The sequence below is a fragment of the Trachemys scripta genome, chromosome 7 (genome assembly GCF_013100865.1).
Source record: "Trachemys scripta elegans isolate TJP31775 chromosome 7, CAS_Tse_1.0, whole genome shotgun sequence".
NCBI lineage: Eukaryota > Metazoa > Chordata > Testudines > Emydidae > Trachemys > Trachemys scripta.
The window spans coordinates 740,715-759,653 of NC_048304.1; the positions used below are offsets into that span (position 1 = coordinate 740,715).

Below are 18,939 nucleotides of genomic sequence, written 5' to 3' on the forward strand. Positions count from 1 at the left end.
CGGGGCCCCGGGGGGCGCAGCGAGGGAGCGGAGCTGAGGGAGGGGTCCGGGGCCCTGGGGGGCGGGGTAGTTGGGGGAGGGGTCCGGGGCGCAGCGAGGGAGCAGAGATGGGGGAGGGATCCGGGGGGCGGGGCGAGCTGAGGGCGGGTTCGGGGCCCCGGGGGGCGGGGCGGAGGGAGGGCCCCGGAGGGCGGGGAGGGGTTCGGGGGCGGGGTGGTTGGGGGAGGGGTCCGGGGCCGCAGCGAGGGGGCGGTTGGGGGAGGGGAGCAGGGCCCTGGAGGTCCGCCCCCCCTCCCCCGTGCAGACCGTGCCCAGCTCCGCGGGGGAGTCAGCCCCGAGACCCCGGCCCTGGCCCCCCGGCGCCCCAGCCCCTGCACTGGGGTCCTGCCAGCACGTGCCTGCCCCGGGAGCTGCCCCACATTGGGAATCTGGCAGCACGTGGGCAAAGCCCTTGGGGCAGTCGGGGGGCCCCTGGGGCCCTGGGCTGGAGGATCCAGGCCCCTTGGTGGGCCAGGAGCCCAGCAGTGCCGGGCAGCCCCCCCCTGGCGCTGACTGGCCCGTGTGTGTGACAGCTGGAGGGAGCGCAGCCCCCCCCACTGGACCCGGGTCCTGGCGGGCCGGGTAAAAAAGCTCCGGCAGACCGAGGAGCAGCTCTGGTACACGGTTCACGAGGAGGAGGAGGAGGAGGAAGGCAGCCGCACAAAGGCCACGGGGCAGGAGCTGCAGCCCAGGGGAAGAGGCGTAGCGGGGAGCCTGCACCCTGAGGCCCCTGCCATGGAGGCTTTGGACAGCGCAGGCAGCTGTGAAGCCCAGCAGATCCTCCATGACTACTTCCAGCTGGACGTAGGCCTGGCCGGGCTGTACCAGGCCTGGGGGGCTGTGGACCCGCACTTCCAGAAAGTGGCTGCCAGTTTCCCAGGTACATTGGTGCCGGGCAGCCGGAGCAGAGGGCTGAGCTGGGGGGATCACGCGTATGTCATGGGTCACCTGGCAGCAAACTGGAACAGGGGCAATGTCTCGATGGGACTTTCTTCTGGCCAGTGCTTTTCGCTGTGGGGGCTGGAGGGGCCGAGCTCCAGCGCGCTGACCCTGGCGTGCAGACACAGGCTACCTTGCACCGAGGGCTCACGTGGGCGTGGGGACAGGCGCCTTCTTCCATCTGGGCCGGGGCTGCTCGTCCAGCAGAGCTCCTGCTCTCCGAGCCCTGAGCGATGCCATGGCCAATGGGCAAGGGCAGTTCCTCTTCTCTGCTGCCTGGCCTGTGCGTGGCAGCTAGGCCGTGCCCTCAGGGTGAAAGTCACTCATAATGGGGCTGGCTGAGCCATTGGCCTAGCCCCGCCGGGGGAAGCAGGCCAGCCCTCGCCACATGCCTGCTGGCTCCTGATTGGTTCGTGGCTCTTCCCAGCTGTTCTGTTCTGCTCTGGGTGCCCAAGGCTGAGTGGGGGGGGTGTCAGGGTGCTGCCCCTCCGGCAGGGCCTCGGCACCCTTCCTCACCACCTGCTTCTCCCATGTCACACTGTGCTGCACCAGCCCAGGGGCTCTGTCTGAGGGGCACCCAGGAGCAGGGCCCTGGTAACGTGGATAGCTCAGTGGTTTGAGCATTGGTCTACGAAACCCAGGGTTGTGAGCTCAATCCTTGAGGGGGCCACTTAGGGATCTGGGGCAAAATCAGTACTTGGTCCTGCTAGTGAAGGCAGGGGGCTGGACTCAGTGACCTTTCAAGGTCCCTTCCAGTTCTCGGAGATGGGATATCTCCATTAATTTATTTATACCTGGTGGGCTCTGGGTCAGTTTCCCAGGTGGTAAGGCCAGGCCTAAGCTCCAGGGGGGCCTTTCTTGCCTGCAGGACCCAATCCCATAGGTCTTGATCCCTTCCAGTCTCCCTGCTTCCCAGCACACTGTCCCCCCTCTGTGGGGGGCCAGCGTTCCTTGGCCCGCGATGTCCAACTTGCCAGGCTGAGCTAACGCACGTTTTGTGGGAATGGACCTAGTGAGCCACACACCTGCCCGGCTCCGCAGATTTACCCTCCCTCAGTCCGCGGTCAGCCGGGATTGTAGATTTCCTGCCCGGGGGGCGATGGGCATGCTGAACAGCGTCAGGCTCACGCTGACTCCCGGGGAAGCCCACTAGAAATGCCCCCATTCGATGGTGGTCCCCCATTGACGCCTGCTCTGGGAGAGCTGGCAGTTAGCCAGGGCTTACCCCAGGCAACAGGTACCGTATTGAGATAGTACAGGACAAATATTTGAAGCAGACAGCTCTGCAGTACTAAGGCAAACGCCTTACAACAGTTACATTTATCGGCCAAACGTGGAAGCTCCTAAAAGAATGCCATGTGCCATGTGTCCCAAACACCGTGGGCTGGCATTGATCATATTCACCCTTTCATTCCTTGCTAGTTGAATCCCGTATCAACTTTTCCATTATTTTGCCCCGGGGTTGATGTCAGGTGATATCCCACTTGCCCTTTTTGAATATTGACCTGCCCTTAGCACTCGTCTTGTCTTCTGGAATTTCCCAGCTAGTCCAAGATTTATTTAAAAGTAACATCAGTAGCCCAGAGATCTCCTCAGTCAGCTCTCTTACGACTCTTGAGAGCCAGTTTTCTAGACTTGCTGATTTAAACATTTGTCCCTAGTAGATGTTGTTTAACAACCTCCTAAATTGCTAATGGACTGGAAAGTACTTCATCATCCTCATGTGACATGATATGCTTCTTTCCAAACACAGAACAGTTATATTTAATGAACACTTCTGCCTTTTCCGCATCATAACCAGTTTTACCATCTCTGTCTAGCCAGGTTTATACTATTGTTCTTTCTTTTATTCATAATATACTCAAAAACTCCTTATTCTTGCCAGCCATGGATTTTTCCCTTATTAATTTTCTACATTTCAAAACTTTAAATTTATATAAATTGCCATCTGTTTCCTCTTTTTCCCATTTGTTATATATAGTTTTTTTTATTTCTAATTGCTGCCTTCACTTCACCACTGAACCAGGAAGGCCTCCTAACAAAGTTGTCCTTTCTCACTTGTAGAATCGTGGCATTTTGGCCATTGATTAACTCTTCTTGAAGAACTCCCAATTTGTTAATTTTTTTCTGTCTCCATTTTTCCTTCTGATCAATTTCAATCATAATCTTCCTTAGTTGTGGGGCATCAGCTGTTTGGCAGCACCAGCTCCCCACTGCAGTTCTGGCACCATCTTCATTCCTGTCCCTTGGTGCATGTCACAGTGAGTTAGCATTGCTGTGGGCAGCCGTGTGCCTCCCCGACCCCAGTGCTGACTGCCCTGGGTGTCTGGCTGCCTTGGCTCACTCAGGGCAGCAGGGGTCTCGGAGTAGTCGGGGGGGAAACAAACGGGCATCACGTCTCGCACAGATAACCCAGCTCATGCATTTCCCCCGAGTCCCGTAGGAACCTGCTGGGCACAGGGCTGCGAGCTGGATTCCAGTCTCATCTGCTGCTACTTGGCAAGTCCCTGCCTCTGTCTCCTGTCCCCCGGCTTGGAGCGGTAGGGCCAAGACGATCTGTTAGCATGTGCTCTGCAGAGGCGGACGTTGTCAGCCCGCCCAGGCATGCCCTGTCAGTGTAGCGTAACCGCTGACAGAGGTGAGTCCCTGGCCCTGTTGCGCCATGTGCTACCCGAGCAGTGTACCAGATGCCCTGCCGCTTGGGCCCATTGCAAGGGGGGAGCTCTTGGAGGGGCGGTGCTGAGAGACCCTTCCTCTGCTCCAGGGGCCCTGTGCAGGGTTGGGGTGCTCAGCGGGCCGGGGCGCAGGGTCTGGTAGTCACATCTCTCGGCTCAGCCAGTCTTTGTAAAGGCCAGAGGCCGAGGGAGGAGGTGGCGGACAGTCTGGGGTGTGTGGAGCCCCGGCTGTGCCGTGCCCTGCTGAATGCTGGTCCTGCGACTGGGGCGGACCTTGGCTCCTGCCCGGCGCGAGGAGTTGGGCTGGGGCCTGCCCAGGCTGTGGGGGCCTGAGTCCTGCTGGGGTATTTGGTGCCGGCCCCAGGGAGGGGTGGTGGCTACAGGGCTTTGCGTGGCATTGCCATGTGGAGGCCAGGCAGCACCTTCCCTGTCTGAGGCTGCCCTCTGGCCTGCAGGCATCCGCGTGCTGCGCCAGGACCCCGTCGAGTGTCTCTTCTCCTTCCTCTGCACCTCCAACAACCACCTGGCGCGCATCACGGGCATGATTGAGCGCCTCTGCCGGGCCTTTGGGCGCCACCTCTGCCAGCTGGATGGGGAGCCGTACCACGCCTTCCCCTCGCTGCAGGCCCTAGCTGGTGAGTATGTCCTGCCCCTCCCCCCCCCCCCCCGCTGGCAGCCCCCCATCTGCCCCCTCCTCCCCCCCCCCCCCCCCCCCCCCACGCCGGCTGGCAGCTCCGCGTCTGCCCCCCAACGCCGGCTGGCAACCCTGCGCCCACCCCCGCCTGCCCTCCCACACTGGCTGGTAGCCCCACGGCCACCTCCTTGTACCCGCCTCCGGGCCAGCAGCTCAGCTCCGACCCCCTTGTACCACCCCCCCGGTGTCTGTCCCCCCAACCGTCAGCCTAGCCCCCGCCCCCTCCTGGCCCACCCCCACCCCCTGACAGCCCAGCCCCCGCCCCATGGCTGACCTGCTGTTCTGGTGCAGGGGCTGATGCTGAGCGACGGCTCCGGGCTCTGGGCTTTGGCTACCGGGCGAAGTTTGTGAGCCAGAGCGCCCAGGCCGTGCTGAGGCAGTTTGGGGCCGAGGGGTTGCACCAGCTGCGCAGCACCCCGTACCCAGAGGCCAGGAGGCTGCTGTGCGCCCTGCCTGGCGTGGGGGCCAAGGTGAGTGCTGGGCCCCCAGGGGCTCGGCGCAGGCACCTGGCTCCTTTCACCTCAGCCCTCGCGTGGCGGCCAGGGAACAGGGCCCCATCCTGCAGCGGGCTGGGGCACAGGGGATGTGAATGGCAGGAGCAGCTCAATGTAGCGGGCTGGGGGAGGGGGGGGCATGTGGGGGTGGGGGGTGCTGATGGCAGGGTGGGGGCGGGTGAGGGGCGCTGGGGGAGAGGGGCAGGGTGGTGCTGATGGCGGTGGGGGGCAGGTGGGGGGCTCTGATGGCTGGGGGAGGGGGCAAGTGGGTGTGGAGGGCACTGATGGCTGGGGCCTGACCCTCCCCCCCCCTCCCCCGGGGCAGGTGGCAGACTGCGTGTGCCTGATGGCACTGGACAAGGCAGAGGCCGTGCCCGTGGACACCCACGTGTGGCAGATCGCCCGGCGGGACTACAGCCTGGAGCCGAGCTCAGGTGCCCGGAGCGTGACGATGCGCGTGTACAGTGAGCTCGGTGAGTGCCGGGGGGGGGGCGGCGGGGGGTGTGTCGTGCTGGGCTCCTCCCTGGGGAGCAGCTCAGCAAGGAGAGGGTGTAGGGAGGCCATGTGGCCCAGGGGCTGCTCCCCCCCTTCACTGGAATTTTCTCTTCTCAGGAGACTTTTTCCGGCAGCTGTGGGGGCCCTACGCAGGCTGGGCGCAGGCGGTGAGTAGTGCCCAGGCCATGTCCCCAGAGGGCCCCCCTCCCCGCAGACACGGGCCTGGCCTGCAGAGAGGGGCAGCCCACAAGGTCAGATCCCCCTTCCCACGGCTGGGCACGCCCTCTCCACCCCCAAGCTCCCCATCTCTCCCTGTCTCGCAGGTTCTCTTCTGTGCTGATTTAAAGACGTTCCGGCAGAACCCTGGCACAAGCGTCGGCATGAAGGGGGGCCCAGCCCCAACAGTGGCTTCTCCGGCCCATTGCAGACCCACCGCTGCCCTGGAAGCAGGGGGGCAGGACTTGGCTTCGCCTGGGGCCACAGGGACTCTGTGCACAGAAGCAGCTCCAGCCCCTTGTGCCCAGACTGGCAAATGCCACCGTGGGGCCAGCCAGAAGCGGCCCCATGGGGAAAAGTGCTGCACCAGCCCCGGCCCCTCCCCACAGGGGGCTGGGCACTGAGCTGTGCTGCTGGGGGAGGGGAGATAACAGAGCAGGTGGGGCCCCGTTACAGCCTCTCTCCAGGGCTGTGCCCGGCTGGGTGTATGGACCAGTCCGTAACGTAGACTATCAGCATCCAGAGCAGCTGGAGGTGAAACGGGGGGGAGGGTGGCTCAGTGCATGTTTATAGGCCAGGCTGGAGCAGTGATATGGCACCCACCAGGGCGAAAGGCCCAGTACCCGCCCAGCTTGGCTCAGCACAACCACCCACTGAGGAAGCCGGTGTGGCGCAGCTGCCGACCTTTGACGAACACAGCGTGGCTTGAGTGTGGGGGAGAGCCCACGTGAGCCGGGCTTGGGCCCTTCCTTATGGCTGTAACCCAGCTGCGCTTCCCAGAGCTGGAGGGCCTGGCACTGGGAGGCGCACACTGCCAGCCTGCCTTGCGGGGTCTGCCGAGGGTTCCCATGTGCACTCATTCACCCTCCCCCTTGGGTCAACCCCCATGTCACAGGCTGGGGGGCCTGGGGCACCGACCCAGAAGAGCCTTGCCTTGGCCCGGCCACAGTGCGAGTGGGTGGGGGGAATTCATCCCCCTGGCCAGGGCCCCAGTGAGCAAAGCCGCCAGGCTGCATTTGCTGCTTTCCTTTAATACAAGCGTCAACGTAGAAACAGCCTTGCGTGGAAATTCTGCTTGACCATGCGGGGAGGGGCGGGGGACGTGGGTGTGAGGGGCAGGATCAGGGGCTAGAAGTGGGGGCTGCAGCTAGGTGAACCGGCCCCTTGTTCCACGGCAGAGCCCAGCCCCAGCCAGTCACCCTGCAGCTTGGCTGCACTAAGCCCTACCCCCCGCAGTGGAGCTAGGCATGTAGCCTGCTCAGGGCCCCTTGCTGGGGGTCTGGCCAGAGCGCAAGCCCCAGCTCCCCTGGTACCTGAGCTCCCGTCTGTGGAGCGGAGGGAGGGAAGGGGGCTGAAGTGGCGTGAGCAAGTACATGCAAGCCCCAGCCTAGGGGGATCAGTGTGCCTAGCCCAGGCGTGGCCCCCAGGGAGGCTGGGCCCTGGCTCTGCCCCAGGGGAAATGCTGGGTTCCTAGCCTGGACCCTGCAGGGGGGCGGCTGTGCCCCAAGCGCCAGCTGCTGTTGCTGTCTCCGCCGGAGTCTCAGTCCCAGGCCAGCTCTCTGCTGGGGCCTGCCAGGGCTGCGTCCAGTCGCCCGGCTTGGCACATGGCAGCCACCGCAATGAGACGCCAGCGCCACCCACCCCGTGCAGGTCGTCCCCGAGGCCAGAGCCCCCGTGGGGCAGTGCTGGCGAGGTAGGGCCATGCTGGGTGCCGTCAGTCCTGGGGGGGGCGGTGAGAGCTGGGCCCCAGCGACCTGTCACAGCCCCTGGAGTCTGACCCTGCCGGGAGAGAAGAGGCCGTCAGACGCAGCGTTCCTGCCTGGGGACTTGGCGCCGCTTGGCACGGGGCTGGACAGGGGGATCGAGCCCTAGCCAACAGGGCCCACCCAATTCGCTGTCCCCGGCCTGGCGACTCACCGTTGCTGGCGCCAGCCTCCAGCAGATCGCAGGGGCTGGTTGGAGTGGTTTGCCCGGGTCCTTCCTGGCTGGTTCCAAGCTGCAGCTTCCTCATGTGTCTCACCACGGCGGTGGCATTGAACGCTTGCTGCACCAGGACAGAGGGGCAGTGTGAACGGGTGCCGCGAACGGCGCCAGCCCCAGGGCACCAAAGGCACAGGAGTAGGGCCCTACTAAATCCATGGCCATGAAAAGCACGTCACAGAGCGTGAAAACTGGTCTTTGGTGTGCGTCTACCCTACAGTACAGATTTCACAGGGGAGACCCGCATTGCTCACACTGGGGGTCCTGACCCCAAAGGGAATTGCAGGGGGGGGTCACAAGGTTATTTTAGGGGGACTGTGGTATTGCCACCCTTAGTTCTGCGCTGTCTGCCCAGCCCCGCAGGCAGCGGCACAGACGTAGGGGTGGCAATACCGCAGCCCCCTCCACGACTCCGGTGTGGGTCAGGACCCCACAATTACAGCACCCGACATTTCAGATTTAAAGAGCTGAAATCATGAAATTTACAATTTTTAAAATCCTATGACTGAAATTGACCAAAATGGAGGATGAATTTGGTAGGGCCCAGCAAGTGCTGCCACAGCACCCCCTGCTGGGAGCACCCAGACCTCCCCCCCCCCTCCCAGCACCCGCCCCCCCCCCCCCCCCCCCACAGCGCCCCCTGCTGGGAGCACCCAGAGCTCCCCCCTCCCTCCAGTGTCCCCTGCTGGGAGCACCCAGAGCTCCCCCCCCACAACCAGCGCCGCCTGCTGGGAGCACCCAGGGCTCCCCCCACAGCGCCCCCGCTGGCAGAGGCCAGGGCTGGCGTTGGAAGCTGCCAGGGTTGGGGTGGCGTAGCTGTGGGTCGCTGGGTGAGGCGGGGGGACAAGACACTCACTTTCCACTTGCTCTTGGCGAAGTTCTTTTGGATCTGTTCACTGACAGACTGGTGGATGTTCTTGTCCAGCGCAGTGTCGCCGGCGATCCTGAGACGGGCACAGAGGGGGGGTTGGTGCCCAGGGAGGCAGGATCCTGGCAGCTCCCCCACCCCCACTGCTGAACAGGCAAGGCCGGGGGCAGAACGACCCGGCAGTGGCCAAGCCCCTGGCTGTGGAGGGACAGTCCCTGCCCCACTCCAGGGACGCCCTCGGGTGGGGTAGTTTGTCAACGGGGACCCCCCGGGGAGACACACAGGATGGGCCCTTACCAGGGGTGCTGCAGGGCCTGCTCACATGTGAAGCGCTTGCTGGAATCCTTCTCCATTAAGTGCTGGATGAAATCTTTGGCTAGAACCAGAGAGAATAAAGACCCATCATGGCAACCGCCAGCCACTGCCCAGCCTCCCAGCAGCCCCCCCACGTCACTGCCCCCTGCCCAGCCTCCCCACAGCCCCCCCACGTCACCACTGGCCAGGCCGGCCCCTGCCCAGCCTCCCCACAGCCCCCCCACGTCGCCGCGGGCCAGGCCGGCCCCTGCCTAGCCTCCCCGCAGCCCCCCCACGTCGCCGCGGGCCAGGCCGGCCCCTGCCCACATACACACTGGGCGTCCCTGGAGCCCGTGGGGGAAGCAGCACCCAAGCCCTGCGCACCTGACTCAGAGATGTCATCCCAGTAGGGCGAGTCGAATTCGTACTCGGCCCGCAAGATCTGCTCAAAGAGCTTTGCATCGTTCTCGTCGTAGAAGGGGGGGTAACCACACAGCCTGGGGGGGAGAGAGAGATCACTGCTGGGGGGGAGGAAGTGAGAGATGGGGGCGGACCCGCACAGTCGGGGGGGGGAGTGAGAGACGGGGGTAACTGCACAGCCTGGGGGGGGAAATCACAGGAGGGATCCAGGGCATGTACCCACCCAGTCCAGGGGGATCCCCAGATCCCTACGCCCCCCCGCCCCCCCAGCCCCGCAGTACCTACAGGATGTAGGCGATGACACCAATGGACCAGCAATCCACAGCCTTGCTGTAGGGCTTCTGCGCCAACACCTCCGGGGCTGCGGGAGAGGGGGGCAGCCGTGAGGATGGGGCTTGGTCTCCTTCGAAAGAGTTAATTACACGACACCCCCCCCCCGACAGGGAACCCCAATGCAGGGCAGAACCCCCTCCTGCGACAGGGAACCCCAACACGGAGCAGAACCCCCTCCCCTGACAGGGAACCCCCATGCAGGGTAGAACCCCCCCAACACAGAACCCCAACGCGGGGCAGAACCGCCTCCCCCGACAGGGAACCCCAACACAGGGCAGAACCCCCTCCCGCGACAGGGAACCCCACACAGGGTAGAACCCCCCGACACGGAACCCCAACGCGGGGCAGAACTGCCTCCCCCGACAGGGAACCCCAACACGGGGCAGAACCGCCTCCTCCCCAGGAAAGTGCAGGCGGGGCAGGCTCCCTGCCCCCCGCCGTCACTCACCCACGTAGCCAGGGGTCCCGCAGGCCGTGGACATGACACTGCCAGAGCCCTCGATCTTCGACAGGCCGAAGTCGCTGATCATGATCTTGGAGTCCGGGTCCGGGCTGTAATAGAGCAGGTTCTCGGGCTGCACCGAGCCAGGGGGTCAGCCAGGGCCTGGGTGGCTCCAGCCCCACAGCCCACCCCAGCCCAGGCCCCGCCCTTCCCCCCACATCCTTCCCCAAGCGTGACAGGGCCTGTCCTGTGCGCCCCACACAGCACATTTCCTGCCTGCCCTCACGTCCTGGCCTTACCATGATCTCAGCCGTGCCCCGGCCCTGCCCCATGGCCTCACCTCCTGCCCTGGTCCCCTGCCACAATCCCCGCCTGCCCATTTGTTCCCATCCCTACCAGCCTTCTGTCCCCCATTAGCCCTGCTCCTAGCCCTCCAATCTCCTCCCCTCCCCCTGCCTCCCACTGTGGCAGTCGAGTCAGCCTGCCCAGGCTCCAGCAGGGGGCGCTGAGTCCCCAGGCCAGCAGTGTAGGGCCCGGGCCCGGGCTGCAGAGAAATATGGCAGGGGCCGTCCTGCTCAGACCCTCAACCCAGCACCGGGCACTCGGCCGCTCTGGGGTCGGGGAAGAGGCACAGGGAGGGCGTGGAAGGGGCTGGAGCATGCGCAGTGCAAATGGGAGCTTTGGGGAATTTCGCAGACACTCGCCGTCTCACTGAGCTCGCGAGACCAGAACTCTTCTGCGGCTCAGAACACAGCACACTTGGGCCGGGCTCCCAAGATGGGCAGAGCCCCCTTGGCCCCAGAGCACGAGGCTGCACGAGGCACCTGTTGCCCGCAGCTCGTTCTCGGGAGCGGCTGGGCCGTTCTGCTGGAGGCAGCCCCGTGACCTGGGAAGGGGCTGGGATAGGAGCAGCCTGGCAAAGTTACACGCCACGGAAATCAGGAGCGCTGGGCAACCTTCTCGACCGGCGCACTCCCTGCGCCACTTGGAGCCCAAACCAGCCTCGTGAGCGCTGAGCCTGGCCCGCCCTGGGAGACGAATCGGCTGCCGCTTGCCCATGGCTGGCACCTCTGGCGTCTGCAGAGAAACCAACGCGCCCTGCAGGGCACCCCGGGACAAACGGAAGCCAGGGTATTTCGGAAAGTCCAGACTGACGAGACGGGCCCCGGATCGCTGTGAAGGCAGCTCCACACGCCCTTGTGCTGTCTGGAAACCACTACAGGCAACCGTCATAAAACTCTCCGGCAGCAGCCCCTGGCCTGTTCCACTGGGCAGCTGGGACACACCACCTGCAAACAGATCCCTCGTCCCGGGAGCTCCCGGCCTGCCAGCCGGCTCCCCTCCCCAGCCCTTTGGGCCGCCCTTCGCACCCGCACTGCCGAGCGAGTGTGGGGCCAACAACGCAGCCAGCTGCCAGCAGGGCCAGGCACTCGCAGACCCCTCCCTGCAGGACACAGCAGCCGCCCCCAGGCACCGCGCAGCGGCACGGCCCACACAGCTGGAACACGAGCCTCACAACCCACACAGAGGCTGGGGAGACCCCGCTGTGCCCGTCCCGGGGGAGGGAGGCAGAGCTGCTGCCGGGTGTGGAAGGCACATCAGCCCTGACCTGCGGCTCAGCCTCCCCCGCACAGGCTCCGGGACAGGCCTTTGGTGACGCCTTGGCAGACCTGGTGCAGGCACTTGCCAGCGATGCTTTGGCGACTCAACTGCTTGCGTTTAGCAGTGCCATGCGGGCAGACGCTGGCTCACCTTCAGGTCCCGGTGCACAATGCCCATGTCGTGCAGGTACCGCACGGCGTCCAGGATCTGCCGGATCAGCTGGCTGGCATCCCGCTCCGTGTAGAATCCCTTCTCCACAATCCGATCAAAGAGCTCCCCGCCTGAGACACTGCAGGTGGCAGGGAGAGCTTCGGGTCAGCCCCCGCCCCGGCCGTGGGACGCGCGTGTGTCAGGGACTAGCCCCCGCCCCGGCCGTGGGACGCGCATGTGTCAGGGACTAGCCCCCACCCCAGCCTTGGGACGCGCGTGTGTCAGGGACTAGTCCCCACCCCAGCCTTGGGACGCGCGTGTGTCAGGGACTAGCCCCCGCCCCGGCCGTGGGACGCGCGTTTGTCAGGGACTAGCCCCCGCCCCGGCCGTGGGACGTGTATGTCAGGGACTAGCCCCCGCCCCGGCCGTGGGACGTGTATGTCAGGGACTAGCCCCCGCCCCGGCCGTGGGACACGCATGTGTCAGGAACTAGCCCCCGCCCCGGCCGTGCGACGTGCGTGTGTCAGGGACTAGCCCCCGCCCCGGCCGTGCGACGTGCGTGTGTCAGGGACTAGCCCCCACGACAGCTGTCTCCAGCACCAACACAAGCACATCCCCTCCCCGCTCTGCCAGCCAGGGAGCCCCCTTCCCCCACTCACAGCTGCATGATGAGATAGAGGTGACCCCCACTCTCGTAAATGTCATCCAAAGCCACAATGTTGGGGTGCTTGATCCTGAAAGAAAGATGGGGGGGCAGCTTATGAGATGGGGGCTGGAGACAGGGACGCTGTGGGGAGGATGGGAGGGCTGAAGATGGGGAGCTGTAGATAGGAGGGCTGCAGGGGATACAGGGAGGTTGGTGATGGGGGTGCTGAAGACGGGGGGCTGTGGGTGAGACGGGGGGCTGGAGATGAGTAGGCTGGAGACAGGGGGGCCGTGGAGGAGATGGGGGGCCATAGGGGAGCTGGAAATGGGGCCACGGTGGAGATGGGGGGCTGGATATGGGTAGGCTGGAGACAAGGGGGCCGCGGGCAAGACGGGGAGACCATGGGGGGGTCATGGAGATGAGGGGCTGGAGGTGGGTAGGCTGGAGATTAGGGTGCTGTGTGGGAGACAGGGAGCCTGCTGATGGGGGTGCTGGAGACAGGGGGGCCGTGGGTGAGACGGGGGCTGCAGGGGAAGCGATGAAGGAGCCAGCCGTCGCAGACACCAGGCCCTGCACTGGGGTGCTGTTCGCTCCTCCACGGACAGAGGCTTCAGCCGTCACAGCCCACGTGAGGCCGGGCAACAGCGCAGCCCGGCCCCAGGTCCTGCAGCCCAGCCAGTCCCCCAGCTGCATCCTGGGGCACAGAGCAGCCAGGGGGTAACTCCTGGGCACCACAGGTCTCCTCCCATGGACCAGAGATGGGGCGCAGGGGTCTCTCTGCACCCCACCACCTGAGGCAGCGGCCTGCCCCGCAGGAATGCCCTGGGGCAGAAGGCTCCCCAGCCTGGCCCATGGTGCCCGGGCGCGGGAGCAGGAGGGCACATGGCCAGGACTGTCCTGCCCCAGCTCCTGGGACCCAGAGGGGCCCAAACGCAGCTCTGTAGGCTGCCAGGCCTACCTAGGGGCGGCCCAGCCCAGGCACCATGCAGCAGACACCCCCCACTCCTCCTGCCGGCCCTGGGCCCAGCCGCGCCAGCCTGCAGAGCAGCTCCAGGCCCCACTCGAACCTGCTGCCAGAGGGTTGCCCGCTGCCCCCCCCAGCCCAACAGCGGGGGGATTAGGGGTGTGGCAGCTGGGCCTTGGCCAGGCGGGCAGCTCGCCCAGGAGTCCCGGGACACAGCTGGCTCAGGCGCGGCAGGGACATCACGAGGCTCCCGCCCGGGGTTATTTTTAGAAAGACTCTGATAAGTGGCCCAGATGTCTGGCTGTGGCAGAGCTCTGAGAGCGACCCGCCAGAGGAGACTCTGGCCCCGCGTGGCACAAGCAGGGCTGGTGCAGAGCCGGAGCTGCCCGGCTGCGGGAGGGACGGTCACTCACAAAGGCGCACACTCACTGGGGGTGAGCCAGGCCAGCCCTGCACCCACGGGCGCATGCAGAGCCCGGCAGTCACGCTGCCCGTAGCGGCAGCACCTACTTGTGCAGGACGGCGATCTCGTTCTCCAGGCTGGTCTCCTTCCCCTCCAGGGCCTTCTTGGCAATGCACTTAATGGCCACCAGCTTCCGGCTCCTCTTCTCCTCAGCGAGCACCACCTCGGAGAAGGCTCCCCTGGGGAGAAAGGGGGTGAGCTGGGGCCAGCCCCGAGGGGCAGGGCTGAGCCGCCAGGGGGCGCTCTGGGGGGGAGCCGCCCAGGCGTGAGAAGCACAGCTGGCTGCGGTTGGCATGGTAACGGCCGGAAACCCCAGCTATTTCTAGCCGAGAATGAAGCCTGGGGGGAGGGGGAGGCAGAGATGTGCTGCCCGAGCTGGGGCGCCGGGGGTCACACCCGGGCCTGGCCCTGCACTGGGCTCAGGGCTTCCCCCTCCCTCTGCGGCAGGGTCGGGACACGGGGCTGTTGCCAAGGGCCCATCTGGGAGCAGAACCAGCTCTGGGCCCTGGCCGGCCGCTCCCCCGAAAACAGCAGGGGTAGGAGCCCGGCCCTCGGCCCTCGGAGATGCCAAGCTCTGAGTCTCCTCCCACTGCTGTACCAGAGGTGGGGCAGCCCAGGCCTGGGCCGGCTGGGCTCCATGACTGGCTAGCAGGATGCTAGCGAGTCACGGGGGGCCAGGCAGCACTGCGCCCTTGCCCCCCACTCTGCCCCAGGGGCCACCCCCGCGCATCCCCCGCAGGCNAGCCGCACCGCACCCGGTGTTGGGAGACTTATCCCAGTCAAGAGGAGCTCTTGCGCCTGCCCCCGCCATGGGCCCAGCAGCGAGCTCTCCTGCCAGGTTCAGAAGCAGCAGTAGCAGGTGCCTGAGTCCGAGCCAGGAGCCAGGCGAGCTGCCCGAGCTGATGCCACGCGGCTTGGCTGGGCGGCTGTTTGCACAAGAACATCCTGATCCAGCCCAGGAACCAGGCACGAGATAAGGGCGGATCGGAGCCGCCCCTGGCAGGTGGGAAAGGCCCAGCCAGGGAGCGCATGGAAACCAGCTGTACTGGGCTCACCCCACCCCAGCCCCCACTGGGCCCTGGAGAGGCTCCCACCCCGCTCCTCCTCGCCAGGAACGGGGCACTCCAGGGCACAAAGCCAGGCAGCTGGGCCAATGCGGGAGGAGGGCTGGCAGGAGGAGACGGCACCCAGAGGCCCAGGTGATGGGCTGGTGCCCAGGACGGCGCAGGGCTGCTCCGGTGCTCAGATGGGGGGGGATTTAGCAGGAATTCCAAGCTCTGCCCCGCCAGGTCTGGTGCTCACGCACAGTCCATCTGGAGAGACTGGAGCTTCGGATGACTTGGCAAAGGGCTGGTACCCTGCACCCCTGCTGGAGTGCTGCTGAGCGGGCTGCCCTCCTGCCCCAGCTCCAGCCTGCCGGCCGCTGACCCATGGCCAGCTAGCTTTTGACGTGCTCACTTGGGCTGTAAACAGGAAAAGGCAGAGACCGCCAGGGCCCAGGTTTCCGGAGAGGACAGGAAGCGAAACATGGTTTATTTAATACTGTGGCATCTGTAACCCCAGTCCCCTGTGAGCCCCACACTGCCCTCCCACAGAAACCCCAGCCCTGACGTTCCTGCACTGCCCCATCTTTCAAACCCCAGCCCCTAGGATCCCTGCACTGCCCCACGCCAGCTCAGGGGAGAAGTCAGTGTGTACGTTGATCCAGTTCCTGGCTCCCCAGAGGCCTGCAAACCAGCCCTGTGCGAGGGGAGTTGGGGATTATACAGAGGGGACCCTGCCAGTGCAGTAGCTCAGGGCAGAGCCCGACGTGTGGGGCAGCGGGAGCCAGGGAGCCAGCGGCTCACACCCCCTCCCCGCCCCCCGCAGTAGCTCAGGGCAGAGCCTGACGTGTGGGGCAGGGGGAGCCAGCGGCTCACACCCCCTCCCTGCCCCCCGCAGTAGCTCAGGGCAGAGCCTGACGTGTGGGGCAGGGGGAGCCGGGGAGCCAGCGGCTCACACCCCCTCCCTGCCCCCCGCAGTAGCTCAGGGCAGAGCCTGACGTGTGGGGCAGGGGGAGCCAGCGGCTCACACCCCCTCCCCGCCCCCCGCAGTAGCTCAGGGCAGAGCCCGACATGTGGGGCAGCGGGAGCCAGCTCACCAAGCGCAGGGAGCAGATGCCATGACAACTAGGGCCCAAGGCCCGGTGCACTCAGCAGGGGCCTGGTGGGGAGCTCCCTGCCCAGCTAAAGGCAGGGGGGACAGGGGGCCACAGGCAGGAGGGAGGGGGTTGTGGGGGGGGAAGCAGGCTTTCAGGGGGGTCACTGTGACTCCTGCTCTCTGTCAGGGAGGGGCACTGCCATGGGCAGGGGTTGGGGGGTGGAGCTGAGATTCTGGGGCAGCACAGCAGACAGGGTTTTGGTAGGAGCCCCCCTGCCCAGCAGCCATGTCGCCGGCTCTGTGCCCAGCCCACGGGGAGCAGACCTATGCCTGGCAGCCAGGAGGGCGAAACTGGTGCTCACCGGGGCTGGAGCAAGGCAAGCCCTGCAGGCCGAGCGTGGGCTCTGAGGGGTTCGCCAGCCGGGGCTCGGGCTGGCGGGGAGAGCTGCCCGGGGACATGCACCAGGGAGCTGGCTCTGGCCCGAGGGGGAGTAGGACCTACATGCAACTGACTGCACCCCATGGGCACCTGTGCCCATGTGCCTCTGAGAGCCACCCCCTCCCCCCAGGAGTGGCAGTCGTTTGAGTGGGGGAGACGGCAACACCCACACCCTCCGCAACGCCCAGCTGGCCGCAAGCAAGCGGCCCGAGCTGTTGTGGGCCATCTGTGGGACCCTGACGGCAGGATATTTCGGGACACTCCTTTGCTGTGTTCTGGGTATGGAAGTTGTGGGGCTGAACCCAGAGGACTCAGATGCCAACCGCTAAGGCCGGCCCCAGTGGCCCTCGGTTGGGCTTGCTGGCTTCTCTCAGCGGGACGCTCCATCGGTGCTGAGTGCCACTGGGCAGAGCTCGGCCTGGGCACAGCCTGCGAGGTGATGGCATCAGACCCACAGTCACAGCGTCAGGACAGGGGCAGCTGGGGAGGAGCCGGGGACCAGCCTGGGGGTGGTGGGGAGCTGTGGGGCTAACAGCCTGCCTGCAGGGCTCACATTGCTCATGGCTGCCGCAGGCAGCCACAAGTCCTGGGGCCCATGAACTCTGCCCCATACCCCCCCACCCCCCAATCAGCCGGGAGATGTGTGCACGGACCGACACTGCCCACCAGTGTGATCGCTGGGCCTCTTAGGTGGAGGTAACTCAATGGGGGGGGGCTTCCCTGGGGTACTGGGGGCCCTGCTCCATTTGTCGAGGGGTGGGGGGAGGCTTTGGGGGATCTGTGTAGAGCTTATGAAGGCTGATTCCATGAACTCTCTGAAGCACTCCGGCTCGGGGCCTGGCCTCCGGCACTTGCTGACAGGGCCATGGGACGGCTCCGGGAGCAGATCCAGGACAAAGCGACTGTGAACATGCAATGGCTCAGCCCTGGCCATGCAAGGGATCTGCTAAAAGGCCTGGCCAGGCTGAAGGAGACCAGATCTCCCAGGCAGCCGGCAGGGAGTGGGGCCAGGGAAAGGAAGGCTTTCTGAGCGTTGGGGCCCACTGGAACAGAGCAGGAGCCGAGGGCTGCAGGGGCAGGGAGCGTGGGCACCAGGAGGTAGTGCTGGAGGGCCCTGGCAGGACGGAGTGACCGGAGGGCTCTCAGAGCGGAGGGGTTTCCACGCAGGCTTTGCATGGATCTCCCCAGGAATAAAGCGGGTGTGCGAGAGAGTCCCCGAAGGGTTACATGGAACGGACACGCCCACGGGGAGGATGTGTTTAGGGTCAGGGCGTGGGGGGAAGTGAGGGGGGCCAGGCCTGGTCTTGGGGCCTAGGGAGCTGGGCTCCGGGCCCCAGTCCTGAGCAGGGCCACAGCCCGAGTCAGGCCAGTGCCCAGACGCAGCAGCCCGGTACGCGTGGACCAGGCACTTAGAATCATAGAATAGAATCATAGAATATCAGAGTTGGAAGGGACCTCAAGAGGTCATCTAGTCCAACCCCCTGCTCAAAGCAGGACCAATTCCCAGCTAAATCATCCCAGCCAGGGCTTTGTCAAGCCGGGCCTTAAAAACCTCCAAGGAAGGAGACTCCACCACCTCCCTAGGTAACGCATTCCAGTGTTTCACCACCCTCCTAGTGAAATAGTTTTTCCTGATATCCAACCTGGACCTCCCCCACTGCAACTTGAGACCATTGCTCCTTGTTCTGTCATCTGCCACCACTGAGAACAGCCGAGCTCCATCCTCTTTGGAACCCCCCTTCAGGTAGTTGAAGGCTGCTATCAAATCCCCCCTCATTCTTCTCTTCTGGAGACTAAACAATCCCAGTTCTCTCAGCCTCTCCTCATAAGTCATGTGCTCCAGACCCCTAATCATTTTTGTTGCCCTCCGCTGGACTCTTTCCAATTTTTCCACATCCTTCTTGTAGTGTGGGGACCAAAACTGGACACAGTATTCCAGATGAGGCCTCACCAATGTCGAATAATCCTAATCCTGCCTGTAATTCACACATTAATCCAGTGTGAGAGCTTTAGCCAGCCTCAGCGCTTCTGCAGCACCAACCTGCAGACCCCACGGGCTGGCGCCCAGCTCCACGGGCTGAGCCCCCAAACCAGCTGTGCCATGCCAAGCCAGGGAGCCCGGCCTGCCCGCAGCAGAGAGCCGACTGGCCCCACTGAGTGCCTGATGGGGGCCCAGGCAGGGCAGAGCCTGGCAGTGCCACTCCGGGTGGGCTCCAGGAGGGCACATGGCTGGTACCCACCCAGGAGGGGATCTCCTGCCGCCTCCCGCAGCTGGATGCCTGGCCCGCCCCAGCCCAGCCTCACCCCACCAGCACACCGAAGGGCTCTGCCAATATTGACCCAACCACTCCCGCAGCAGTGCCAAGCCTTGGGCTAATATTTGAGGCAGCAGGTTTCCATCCCGTCCCGGCCTGTGCCGTCCCCCCCAGCAACAGCCCCACTGGAGCCAACCGGGGTGTGTGTGCACGGTGGGGGGTGGGGCACAGGGCCACCACCTGGGGAGAAACAGCAACGGCTCCAGAACTCCCACAGGGACATCCCTGCTCCCCACAGTGCCCCACTGGGACAGGCCGGGGCTGGAGCAGTTGGGAGCTCCCCCAACAGCCGCCCCCTGCTGGGAGCCCCCCCACAGCCAGCCCCCTGCCCC

At 65.1% G+C, this 18,939-nt stretch overlaps 2 protein-coding genes across 2 annotated transcripts in view; one reads left to right on the top strand and one right to left on the bottom strand.

The window, feature by feature from the left end:
* OGG1 (8-oxoguanine DNA glycosylase) overlaps positions 1–6,607 on the top strand; it is a 7,428-nt gene extending 821 nt beyond the window's left edge. The window contains exons 2-7 of the mRNA XM_034775550.1: positions 573–919; positions 4,109–4,288; positions 4,639–4,817; positions 5,167–5,314; positions 5,454–5,503; positions 5,660–6,607. Of these exons, the coding sequence (XP_034631441.1) occupies positions 573–919; positions 4,109–4,288; positions 4,639–4,817; positions 5,167–5,314; positions 5,454–5,503; positions 5,660–5,956 (1,201 nt within the window). The 3' untranslated portion in view covers positions 5,957–6,607. The remainder of the gene's footprint in view (positions 1–572; positions 920–4,108; positions 4,289–4,638; positions 4,818–5,166; positions 5,315–5,453; positions 5,504–5,659) is intronic.
* CAMK1 (calcium/calmodulin dependent protein kinase I) overlaps positions 6,564–18,939 on the bottom strand; it is a 15,209-nt gene continuing 2,833 nt past the window's right edge. Inside the window, exons 3-12 of the mRNA XM_034777436.1 lie at positions 13,762–13,893; positions 12,301–12,375; positions 11,642–11,780; positions 9,896–10,022; positions 9,400–9,475; positions 9,079–9,191; positions 8,698–8,776; positions 8,389–8,476; positions 7,470–7,596; positions 6,564–7,331 (exon numbers count right to left, since the gene is read on the bottom strand). Of these exons, the coding sequence (XP_034633327.1) occupies positions 7,267–7,331; positions 7,470–7,596; positions 8,389–8,476; positions 8,698–8,776; positions 9,079–9,191; positions 9,400–9,475; positions 9,896–10,022; positions 11,642–11,780; positions 12,301–12,375; positions 13,762–13,893 (1,021 nt within the window). The 3' untranslated portion in view covers positions 6,564–7,266. The remainder of the gene's footprint in view (positions 7,332–7,469; positions 7,597–8,388; positions 8,477–8,697; positions 8,777–9,078; positions 9,192–9,399; positions 9,476–9,895; positions 10,023–11,641; positions 11,781–12,300; positions 12,376–13,761; positions 13,894–18,939) is intronic.